The 12864-nt window shown below is 40.7% G+C and overlaps 1 protein-coding gene across 1 annotated transcript in view; it reads left to right on the forward strand.

The window, feature by feature from the left end:
- The window catches only part of stumps (DBB domain-containing protein stumps), a 28769-nt gene that overhangs the window by 6018 nt on the left and 9887 nt on the right, over positions 1-12864 (forward strand). The window contains exons 2-3 of the mRNA XM_069056709.1: positions 100-428; positions 481-745. Coding sequence (XP_068912810.1) covers positions 100-428; positions 481-745 — 594 coding nt within the window. The remainder of the gene's footprint in view (positions 1-99; positions 429-480; positions 746-12864) is intronic.

The raw sequence follows: 12864 nt of genomic DNA on the forward strand, positions 1-12864 counted from the left end.
GTCGGATCTTTGACTTCCTCTTCCCCTACCGAAGCCGCCCTCCGTCATTAGAATTCCAAAAGTGACCACACTCATTACCATTCACGACCGCGTCCACAGATAACCCTTCGTACTTCTCCGTGGGCGCCGCCAAGAAGGCCCCCAAGAGCGACAGCAGCGCCTCCGAGTGCTCGTTGAGCAGGACGTCGACGCCGCCGAAACGGCGCAACCTGCGGGCCTTCCTCAGATCGGTCAGCTCCAACAGCGCCGACTCCAACCAGGAGTTGCTGATCATGGGGGAGCCGCGGCTGTCGGACATCGCTCCCGACTTGGCCTTCAAGCACCAAACCTCCAGGTCCAACTCGCTCAAGAGCAAAGAGCCCCACGGGGAGCTCCTGTACAGTCTTTTGCCCACGTCGGAAGAGGCGGCGGAGCTGTCCGGAGACGAGGTACGTGCAGACATCGTCGACGAGTGGTAGAGTGTCGTTGGTTTGTTGGCAGGTCTTCATCAGCGACGACACCGCCACCTACTACAACTACTCCCCCAGCAAGGCCTCCACTCAGAGGCGGCACTCCATCGGGACCTTCATAGGTCGCGAGAGGACCAGCAGCGTGGCCTCGTCGTCGAGAAGCTTCAAAGAAGACTTCCCCCAAGCCATAGTGCACGCCACTTCCGACGGCGACTCCGTGACTCCCTCGGTCTTCGATGACCACTCTCTCAGACACGCGTCGTACCCCAGGAAGCGGTGTCCTCGATGCACGAGAGGTGAGTCGCAATTTATCAATGTAGCGGCGTGATTTGATAATAGAGACAATGATGTCGTTGTACAATTTAAAGACGGCAAACGAGCGGCCGGATAATGATCCCATTGAAATCACGTGGACGGGTTGGAACAATGTGCGTTTGTCGCGGTGGGATCGTAAACGTGTGGGGTGGAGAGTTTATATGAAGGGATGAGTGAAAGGGTAAACAAGGGTGGTCCAGATTGAGATTGATTGAAGTGTTAAGAGAGTGGAAGATTAAATAAGAGGCGAGGCTCGGGGTTAATGGAAAAAGATGCTCTCCGATGCGGCGGGCTTAGAATATCTGGAGAATGTAAAATCTAAAAAATCTTTTCTGTCAAGGTTGGAAAGAATTATTCTCTTATTATCTGAAACGTCGTTTTAACTTCTGAAATGATCAAAACATTCTTTGTAGTCAAAATCTAAAATGAAATTCAAAAGATTCAAATCGTAGCAGCAGCAAAAAATGAAGACTGGACAAGACCTAAAATAGTTATTTGTATATCAAGGCCGCGAAATCATTCTTTAACGTACCGAGAGAAAAATTGTCGCCGAGGCCGCTTGCGGGCGAGGCAAGACAATCTCGAGGATGTTAAAGTAAACATATCGGGAGAGAATTGTAGGGTGAAAGTGAAAATCAACGGCCGCGAAATTGCATTTCGCGGGCTCTGTTAGGTACACGTAGTGCTGGTTTCGCGTACGGTTGCACAAAAAAAAAACACGTAAATTTAATTTTATTAGACAAGTCTATCAAAGCTTTATTGGATTTGCTTTTGGCCTCAAACTTCCCAGACCTTTCTAATTGTGTTCCTGTAACCTCCTAGGGACTTTCAAACTATACTTTGGCCCGAATCTGACGAGTCATGGCCTGCTATTCTCTACGTCTTTTTGTGATCTCGTCAAAAATATCCTGACCACTCCATGGGGACAATAAATTATACCTGTAGGACACAGGCGTAGTCATTTGTCCTTAGAACCGTTACATTTTTATTGGGGGTTTGCACCCTATTGGAAGGGTTTAAAAATAATTTTTTCCCACTTCTGAAGGTAACAGATGTTTTTCTGTTGACAAATCGATGATGAATCAACAGGTCGCTACGTCTCTTTGTTTCTTATATGAGCGCCTCGTCCAACCGTTGCGCGCACGCCAAAATCTTCCTCCCGCTTTATTTTCCATCCGAAGCAACATCACGTCCCAGTTCGAGATTATTTGTTGATGGGTTCGTTTACCCCCGGAGGCGGCGCGATCACGATCGGCGATCGCCTTCGAACCGATCGTCCAGGAAGAGCGGCTAATTGTCAGTAGAAAGCGACGTACTCGTCGCTTCCGGTTGACATCTCCTGTTAACTCGCCTAAGAAGCTCAATTGCCTCTCAATTACATAACCGCCGCATGCGTGCGCCCCGACTTCTTATAAGGGCGCTAATCGAGCAGGCGAGGATATCCGCGTCGATCTGCTCGCCGATCACGTCCCTCGATCGGCCATTTTGGCCCCCACCTGATCGGACGTGGATCGATTGATTGTCGTCAATTCAGTTATCGGTGCGCCACTGCGGCGTCAGTGTCAACAATGTGCAGCTAGGCCCCACAAGTAAGTGCAAGTGGGCGCGGGGCGGGAGCGACACGGGGTGGATAGAAGGGTTGGAGAGGCGCGGCGGCCATGTTGAATCTGGCGCGTGACATCCTGCGCACGTGCATCTCGCTTCCAGGAAAGGATGCGCCGGAAACTCTCCGGGTGGATTAATTGCATACTGATAGATGCATCTGCATATCGAAATTAATATTAGGAGTGATTTGCAGTCACAGGTGGAGAAATAAATAACGATTGCGATAAATTTCGCTTTTTACAAATTTTACGTACCAAGCTTGGTTTCAATTCATTGAACTGCCTACAAGGATTAACTCAAATTGAAAATGGCCAATCACATCGGGTTATTCGAGTGACTAATGAACCGTTTGACCAGACATTATCGAGCAATTAATTTTCTAAATTTATATAAACTGAGAATATTACAATATTATCACTTTACATTTATGAAACAAAAAACAATGAAAAATATTATATTATAACATAATTACATAAACATTTTTGTTTTATAATACAAAAATTTCCGATAATATCGCGGAATCTGGAAAAGTGCCCCGAATGCTTGCAGCGTTTCCACGTTGAATGGCAAGGGAAATCCTCTCGAAAAGGAATTTCTTTGATTTTGAATGAAACATGTTTTTTATTTTGTAATTTCTTATATTTTTTTACGATTTTGACACTAGTGCCGAATTTCTCTTTTTACATGCCAAGCTTGGTTTCATTAATTACATCTGACGATTTAAAAGAGTAGGAATGAACGATTTGAGCAATCATTATTGACTTGATTTTTGAAATTTAAATAAACAAAGAGTACAATTGTTATTATCACTAATTTTTTTTACATTTATGAAACTAAAAACAATTATTTTGTAATTTCTTATATTTTTTAACGATTTTGACGCTAGTGCCGAATTTGTATTTTTAAGAGATTGTACATGCCAAGCTTGGTTTCATTTGATTGAAGTGTACAAATATGTATTCTCGCTGTTTCCACATTTTGCATTTTTTTACGTTTTATATATTTTCCTATTTATTTCTTTTTCTTCTCGCGTTGTCCTCGTGAATGTACTTTCAGTATCTTTCGCCCGAAACGCGTTTGAAAAATGTGATTCCAGCTCTGCAACAAATACAGTTCCCAAAGGCAGCCCCCCACCCCCGCGCCCACCGAATCGCATGTCCCCTCCCCCGCCGCCACCCACGCTAATTCGCGTTAGTACAAGCTGGAGGCATCGAAACTCCACAAAGCCCCACAATTTGTCGTCAGATCCGTCGCTGCCTCACAATAACGAGCAATGTACCAACCATTTTCGTGGAAATTTCATTTGCCAACGCCATTTCCCGAACGATCGATGATACACGGTTCATCCCTTCGCGATGATGAACGAGGGGGTGTCGGGAGGATGGTCCCTCTTTCAGTTTTGTATCGGATTTCGGAGCGAATTCCACACCCGAGGGTCGAATGCCTCTCTACAAAAATACATTTCAAGGATGAGATTGGTGCGATTGTTGTCGCCCCAACGTGACTGAAATTATTCGAACGGTCGCTCATGAATTCGAATTATGGTGCGATGGAGATGGGGTGGGCCAACATCTGACGTTTTGTATGCAAAGATGCAGGCGCTGCTCTTGGAAACGGATACTTAAAATGTTAATTTCGAAGTGTCTTTTCTTCCAAAAAGTCGTAGACTTGTAGAAATGTCTGATGTTGCGACGAGCACAAAAGGTACCTCGCAAATTATATACTCCACGTGATTTCAATTGGGGTCAAATCTGGAAACGCGCTGGATCATTAATAACCTGCTAGTGCTACTCTATTAGTAATCTCGTTAGAAGTGACGATTTAGCTACCTCGCAAATTATATACTCCACGTGATTTCAATTGGGGTCAAATCTGGAAACGTGCTGGATCTCTAATAACATGCTAGTGCGACTCTTTTAGTAATCTGGTTTCATTATTTATTGCCCAAACATTCAATAATTGTCGCCTTTCAACCTTTCCAGAGTGTTTTTTCCAATTTTCTCATTAATTTTTTTTCCTTCATATTCAAGCCTTCGATTCAGTCTGTTTCTTCCATTCATAAATTTTGTAGCACAAAATGCAACTCGACACAGTTCAAATCGCATTTTAATCGAACCAATTTGCTTTTTATTAGCAATCATCGTGAGCTTACGAGCTTATAAACTTGAAGGTAGTGCCAATTTATCCACTCGAAACTTTTAACTTTAACTGAGTTTGATCTTCTTAAATTGTGTAAATCAACATCAATCTCAAGTTTCAGTTTAATTCGCGAGCAGATGCTCTGAAGGAAAAAAATGCTTCATCTCGTTTTAAAATTCTCTTAGGGAGGTTTTTTAATTAATTAAACAGCAACGAAGTGAAGCGGTAATTGCTAAAAATTATTTGATCTGCTCTTCGTAGTTCATTTATTTTCATGTTATTAGTGTTAAGTGTGAAACTTTTTTTTATGTTTTTTTTGCTCATTCTTTGACTCGATTTGCTGTTGCCCAAGAACAATAGGAAAATATTTTTCTCTATCCTGGACTGGTGTCGATAAATGAAAAAGTTTATCGATTGTGCGTCGGAGGCCGGCTCCAGAGCACGTTAATGACGAATTCCGAGTAGTAGTAATGATTTTGGAAAGATGCGCTCCAGATGTTCGAACTATCCGTTGACCTGTGTAAAAGTTTGGTTATTTCTCTCTGGCCAGATGTAGGAGGTTTCGGTAAAGACGAGGGACAAAAACGGGGCCACCGAAAGTCTCGACGTCAGACGTTACCCAGGCCACTTCGGACACTTGAAGTCAATTTTATGAGTGAATTACCTACTTGAAGTCGGCTCTGGTCTCGATTTTCGATAAAACGGATCGACGATCTCGCCCAGAAAAGCTTTGGCTGGAGATCTGCGTTCGTCTGAAATTAGAACTCAAAAAAATATTTTTTGTGCTTTAACATCCTCAAGATTGCTGCCTCGGCCGCAAGCGGCCTCGGTGACAATTTTTCTCTCGGTACGTTAAACAATGATTTCGTGACCTTGATATACTATTATTATTATATTTACTATCCCACCTCCACCCGGCGGCACGGCAATTTTGCCGGAGTACATACACTATTACGGATATTACTATCAAGTAATAGTGCAGTGCTTATCAACATATTATTATAAAATTTGTTACACAGTCTAGGACTGGTTTACAAATCTATGAGGGGCATGATGACCAACTCAATAGACCGGGACCAATGGCTTAACGTGACTTCCGAATCACGAGACAGAATATAGCTTTTTTTTTTTTTTTTTAAATTTAATTTATTATTAAATGGCAATCTCTTAGAATTATTTTTTGTTAGAACCCAATGAAGGCATTCTCAAAGAAAACAGTAAGAAAAAATCACTTTTACTATGGTTATTAGTATTATCATTATTATTATTTCAGCAGAAATTGTGACAAACCTCATCGTTGTTCTATCTCATCATTGTAACAACCCAAAGAAAGTACATTTGCACATATACACAGTTGCTCTCTCTCTCTCTCTCTCTCTCTCTCTCTCTCTCTCTCTCAAAAAGATTTTACAAAAATCCCTTTTTCAAAATTTTTTTTATTTTTCCTTTTTTCCTATTTTTGCTCTAGGTATCGGTTAAAGCCCTGTTCCAAACGCGCCGTCATTGACTGGCACGAGCGCTATTTGTTTCCGGAAGCTGTGGCAATCGATCTCGTTGCAAAAAATAAACATCCTCTCCGTACAATTTGTAGCATGTGCAAGTCGCGTAATCCGCTCTCGTTCGGATTTTATCTCGTAATAAAAATATCCGATCGAGAAGTTCACCAGTTTCGGACTAAATCTGGAGAGTGAATCAGTGGCGCGGCGAAAACTACATGCTACGCCACTGAGTCATGTGCGTGTGTCAGAAATTGCACGGTTTATCGAAGAATTGTTTTTTTATCGCGTTATTCGTGTGTTTTCACAGTGACGGTCGCGTCAAGAGCAAATGGACGAAATGCGCGACCATAACATTTCTGTAGGGTTCAGAACCTGTCTTGTTGCGGTATTTTTTTCTAACTCGAACAGATTAAGATTATCAACACGTTCTTATGTAAATTTCAGATCTAACACTAGTCTGCTGTCAAGAATAACCGAACAAAAATATGTCTTGTATCTCCATAGAATTTCTGTAGGTGTTAGAACTGGAATTGTTGCTGTAACTTGATAGCTTCATAGACTATGAATACTTTTTGATATAGTAGTACCCTTCTGTCAAGAATAACCGAATCAAACGATTTCTTGTCTGTATATCCATGGAATTTCTGTAGGGTTCAGAACTGGACTTGTTGCGGTATTTTTTTTTCTAATTCGAACAGATTAAGGTTATTCACACGTTCTTATGTAAATTTCAGATCTAGCACTAGTCTGCTGTCAAGAATAACCGAACAAAAAGATTTCTTGTACTTATGTCCATAGAATTTCTGTAGGCTTTAAAACTGCAATTGTACCTAACTTGATAGCTTAAAACTATGAATACTTTTTGGTATCATTTTTTTTATCCTTTCTATCAAGAATAACCGAATCAACCGATTTTTTATTTGTCCATAAAATTTCTGTAGGGTTCAGAACCGGACTTGCTGCGGAATTTGTTTCTAGCTTGAACAATCTATGACTATGAATATGTACTTTCTGATATCAATTTTTTATCTAACAGTACTTTTCTATCCAGAGTAACTAAACAAAACGATTTCTTATTTCTCCATAGAATTTCTGTAGGGTTTAGAACCGGACTTGTTGGGGTATTTTTTCTTCCAGCTCGATCAGTTTAAGGCTATCAGTACTTTCTGTTGTCAATTTTTGATCTAATAGTACTCCACTATCAAGACCAATCGAACCAAACGATTTCTTGTTTGTCCACAGAATTTCTGTAGGGTTCAGAACCAGACTTCTTGCAGCACTTTTTCCCCAATTCAAACAATTTCACAACCCCAACACTTCCCAGTCTGTATTTTTCCATTCACCACTTCTGCCAACCTTTCATGTTTCTTAACCTCCTTTCCATCCCCCTTCCTCACCCCGTCTGAACTTTCCACCCACATCCCGACGTTAGTTTTCTTTCATCATACACAATGAAGGCTTAACCTTTGCAACTCACAATACCGTCTAGATTCGGTACAAATATTAACAACTAAGCCCCCTTTCAGCCGCCATTATCGCGAGATTATGAGTTTACCAACTTCAAAGCGGTGCGAATTCGCATACTTCCAACTTCAAATAAGTTTAATACTCCTCCACGTGAAGTTGACTAAGCAAACGTCGCTCACAACTTGGTAGTTTTAATCCGAGGTAGAAACTAGACGAGACGGGCGGTTTATTTTCGTTTTGGAATTATATTTCGCGGAAAGAGAACAAGTTTTCGTAAATATGTGACCGGAACAAGCCAAATGGAGGGATTTGGGAGAGGGAAAAGGGAAAGGAATCGTTAGGAAGCCAGAACAAAGCGAAAGAATAATAAATTATATTTTTGTGCAACCATACGCGAAATGAGCACTTGGTGTACCTAAAACAGGCCGCGAAATCCAATTTCGCGGCCGTTAATTTTAACGGACGTACTTTTTAATTCTGGGGGAATACTTAGGTTGCACAAAAAATATTTTTTACACCTTAGCCGCGAAATATTTGTTTTGTTTTTAACAATTTTCCTCTCAGTACGTTAAAGAATGATTTCGCGGCCTTGATATACAAATAACTATGTATTATAGTAACAGCGATTCTGATTATGATGATAATGGTAATAGTAATGATAATGATTCGTCATTTTGGAACAATTTTTTCAGGTTTTGCGTTCAAGAACTGACAGTTAGCAACTCGATACGTTTTTTTTCGCTTTCTCATCTTCTCATTTTTCTGCTTAGTCGAAATTAATCGTCCTGTGCCAGACTAAGGTTGCAATTAGTGACGGATGGCCTTTCGTCTCCGACCAAACCGCCAAAGTTTGGGTCGCGTAACTGGACACCTCCTGCGAAACGAAATCTTTTTAATGAGCGCTGCGCCTTGCTGGATTATCGAAAACGTGTCGGGAAGGTGCGTTTCGGGATGAAACAACGTTTGACAAGTTAAATTTGCGCCGTTCTGAGCCCGGGATCAGCGAGAGTGACGTTAATACCACGAAAATGTGTTTTCGGTTTGTGGGGGCGAAAAGAAGAGGGCCCGGAGGTGAGCTCTGGGGTGCGCCGCGCGCGGACCGTGTGGCTTCTGGTTTATCTTATCGCGAGCAAACACTTTGAGATTTGGCCAAATAAATCGTGGAGGAGGCCCTCGGGAAAAATTGTACTCGACGATTCATTCTTCTCTCTAAAAATATTCGAGCATTTCCGGTTGCGATCCGTCGAGGCCAACGTCGTCGGGTCCCACAATTCGTTTGTTATTCTGGAAGAGTGCGTCCCAGCGAAGGATTCCGTCGATGAGTAATCGAAGCAGGAGCACTTTATTAATCTGGCCTGAACCCGAAAGCGTAAACAAATAAAAATGTGTGTTTTATTAGTGCAAATATTTTTTTGCCTCAGTTACATCAAACACGATTCTATTTGCGGCGGCGAACGTGTCATATTTGCTTTGTAAATCTGTCAAAATAACGAGCTGTACGTGGCGTGAATCGACACAGGAAGCTGGTTTTTTGGTCGGGATCGCGCCTAGAAAAATAATCATCCAGTCGTGATCTATTTGGATTTGCTCGCTCTGGCGTAAAGATGTCGAAGTGCAACCGTTGCGGATTCGACCGGGTTCCATTCACGGATTGACGGTCGGTCCACACGTTCAAGATTAAATCACGACGGGTTTTATGGAAGCCTGTTTAGGTCATATTTACGCCGTAATATCCGGCACAATGGCAGCCGACATTACCAATAAAAAGTATATTGACGTCAAAGTGGTAAAATTTGTTATAGTTTTTCCTGAAATGTGAACGAAAAAATTGGCGCAGTTTTAAAGACCCATTAAAAAAATATTGCAAACAGGATAAGGTTCAGTCGTTTTTTTATTTCGTCATTTTCTTTTAAGAGCTTTTCAGGAGTGTTTGTTATAAAATCTAAAGACTTTTCAAATTATATTTCATATTTACATTATTGTTACATACAGCGTGTTTTTGAAATGCATGTACAAACTTTAACCACAAGCTACTGGCCTCATGAAGAACTGGAAAAAATATCTAAAAAACTATGTCAAAAAATAAAATGACATTTATTTTTTGAGCTACAATTTTTTTTAATTACTTTTAGTCTTCTATGTTGTCAAAAAACCTCGTATGTAAAATTTCGACACATTTTAAAAATACACCCTGTATATCATATTTTATAAAACGTACACCAATGCGGTTTCCTTGTTTTAAAGCATATTTCCTAGAGGTTACTTCACATTGGCGTACATTTTATAAAACATGATATACAGGGTGTATTTTTAAAATATGCCGAAATTTTACCTACGAAGTTGTAGGACAACGTAGAAAACTAAAAGCAATTTTAAAAAATTGTAGCTCAAAAAATAAATGTCATTTTATTTTTTGACATAGAATTTTTTAAATATTTTTTCCGAGCTTTAATGAAGCTAATAGCTCGTGATTAAAATTTGTACACGCATTTCAAAAACACCCTGTATTATTGTAATAATTTCCTTGTGAATGAGTCTCTTGTTATACAGGATTGTTGTTTTTCATTCTTCATTGTTTTTATCAAATTTGTTTCCATTTTTGAAATGACCAGAATCTAATATCAAGGATAAGACTTATACTCTTTTTTCTTTCTTCCTTTCTTGCCTTCTTTCTTTCTTTCCTTCTTTCTTCCTTCGTTCCTTTCTTTCTTCCTTTCTTCCTTCCTTCCATCTTTCCTTTTTTTCTTTCTTTTCCATCTTTACTTTCTAGTTTTATACTTACTCTCCTTTTATTCTTTATTCCCAAGTATTTACACCTCTTCTGATCACATCACTTTGAACAGCCCCCAAATAATCTACTCTTGCTCTGCTATAGTTGGCGCGGCGAACCAGTGGAGCAGTCACGAGGTGTTCACGTGATAGTTCTTTCTTCTTTTTTCTTTCCCACTTCTGTCATTCCAAGACCCGTTCACACCTGCTGCGAACATTTCTTTTCGACGCTTGGTACGCACTTTGCGAGCGATCAGACTAGAGCAAAAAAAAACAAAATTGAAGATCGCGAAGAATTAAAACAGCGCAGCCCGGATTGCGGTATTTTTAAAACAGATTGTATTTTGACATTCGCTCTTTAATAACATCTCCTGTTTAATCTCCCGGTGAAGTGCAACAAATGAGAGAAATTTTTCAAAAAAATGATTCACTTCAAAAGTGAAAGAGTATGAAAAATGCGCCTTTCCGCGCCCTGTCACACCAGTGCAAAAAACGAAAGTAATTGGCAACACTGATGACAGAGGAGAACGTCAAATTTATCATCATGGCTATGGCGGATTATTGTGTCTTGGGGCTGGCTATTTCAGGATCTACTAAAGATTTCTCAATGTCTATTACTAAATATTATTTGTTAATGAAAAAGCATTATTCTTGACTAACTTTGGTACATTTAAAATAATAATGAGAAATAATAATATGTAATAATAATAAATTATCATCTAAACTATTATTCTTTGCTAATTAAAAACTAATTAAAAATTGCTACGCTTTCTTCGGTAATTCTGTTTTGGTTTTTTTTCCACCCTCAAAGGAAAACTTTTTGGGAGTTGACCGTCAACAGCCCCCCGTCCCCGTTCCCTCGCCAATTAAATTTGTGGAAGTTTTCGTGACGTCAGGCCGTAAACTCGTCTTCACCCCGGTCGAAATGTCGTTTCTTGGCCGCCCCCCGTAAATAAATTTACAGCACCTAATTAAATACGGGGGCGAGTTCCGCTTCGACGCAACGAAATACACATCACGATAATGGCGTCTTGTAAGTCATTTGTTAAGTCTCGACGCCGGTTTCCGGCGTCTCGACGCTCACCTTCCGCCCGGTGAAAAAAGCGCCGATCCGAGTAAAAAAGCGCCGCCGTCCCCACAAATTACCCCGTCGTCCGGATTTATTTCCAGTGAATAACGAATTTCGGTCGGAGGCGGCGTCTTTGAGATGAAAGGGTGCGCGCACGAATTATGTTTATTCATCGGGACGGGACGGGGGTGGAGCGGAGATCGGCCAGGGAGGGGGATGCGAGGGGCTGGTGATTTCTTTCGTCGGGGTCGAGGAGGAATCTGTGCCGATCGGGACAATGGAGATGGTGGCAAGTGTTGAACACGTGGCACGCTTCCGGTTCGCAAGACGCGGGACGGGATGGGTTGTGGCGACGGTGGGTCTGACCACCCAACTATGGATGGGCAAAAGGTCTAGATGAGAGGGACGAGAAATTCCAAAAAAAAAATCTTTTCAAGTACTATTGTAACAATCAGCGAGGTTAAGCAATGAGGGGTGCGGTTGATATTTGGATGGGTGGCCGCCGAGAACCGCGTTCCGGTCGATTAATTGGTAGATAGTAGTTGTGACAGCAAAGAATGAAGAAATAATAGAAATAGAGTTGTTGGGTAAAAAGAGTCAAACAAACAGCCAGCATGATCGCCTGGTCTGATCCCTCTTGATTACTCGTTGAATCGAAATAAAATAGTTCGGGATGGTTTGCACAGGTCAGAAAGTGTTTCAATTGATTCTCTAAGGCTAAGGGTATGGAAAGTTGAAGGAAAAAATACCAAGAAGGTTGCAAGAATAGAATCCCATTTAGAAGCAAATAGAACACATTTCAAACGTTTCGTTTAATTTTAGTTCTTGTTTGTGTTATGTTCAGTTAATTTGGGTTCATTTTATGATTATAAAAACAACTTTACTAAATAGAGTAAAGGTCGAGTATTATGTTTCTAGACAAAAGAAATAAACTGCAACTGATTTGTAAACAAACAAGGTTAGAACAGAAATGGGAAAATAAAATAAAATGAAAATGGAATGGAAAAAAGATCTGGAGCGATCTATGTAAAGAGCGCTCTCGTAGATTAACTAGCGTTGGATTGTGTGCCCCAAGATCCTCCTTTAGGACCGCTTTTGTTATCGTTGAAAATGTTACAGTTGCAGTGATGTCATAGAAACCATGTTTCAGAGAATTCACTTTATTTCTGTTGTTATTATGTTTCTTTTAAACAGGGAAAACAACTGTAACAAAATTAACATGAGAAACATTCTCGTAGTTCAGCTTCGTGTTGGATTCTCTCATGGGCTGTGACCTTGGAAATATCTGCGCGAAGGCGAGCGATAAACCAGTGAAAAATCTCTAAATGAAAACTGAAAACGCCCACTACTTTCAAATGACAAATGACGATGTTTTCCGGTCGCTTTGAAGCGCCTACTTGAGACCAATTTCGTCGTTTGCGCAGATATGACTCATAGCCCATGAGAAAATCCAAGATCTCTAAAAGTCAGTATGTTACAAGGTTCTTCTTTAGGACCACTTTTCTTGTCATTATTACATTTGGAGTCATTCTGCAGTAAACCATATGTTATA

Source organism: Tenebrio molitor, chromosome 8 (genome assembly GCF_963966145.1).
Source record: "Tenebrio molitor chromosome 8, icTenMoli1.1, whole genome shotgun sequence".
Classification (NCBI taxonomy): domain Eukaryota; kingdom Metazoa; phylum Arthropoda; class Insecta; order Coleoptera; family Tenebrionidae; genus Tenebrio; species Tenebrio molitor.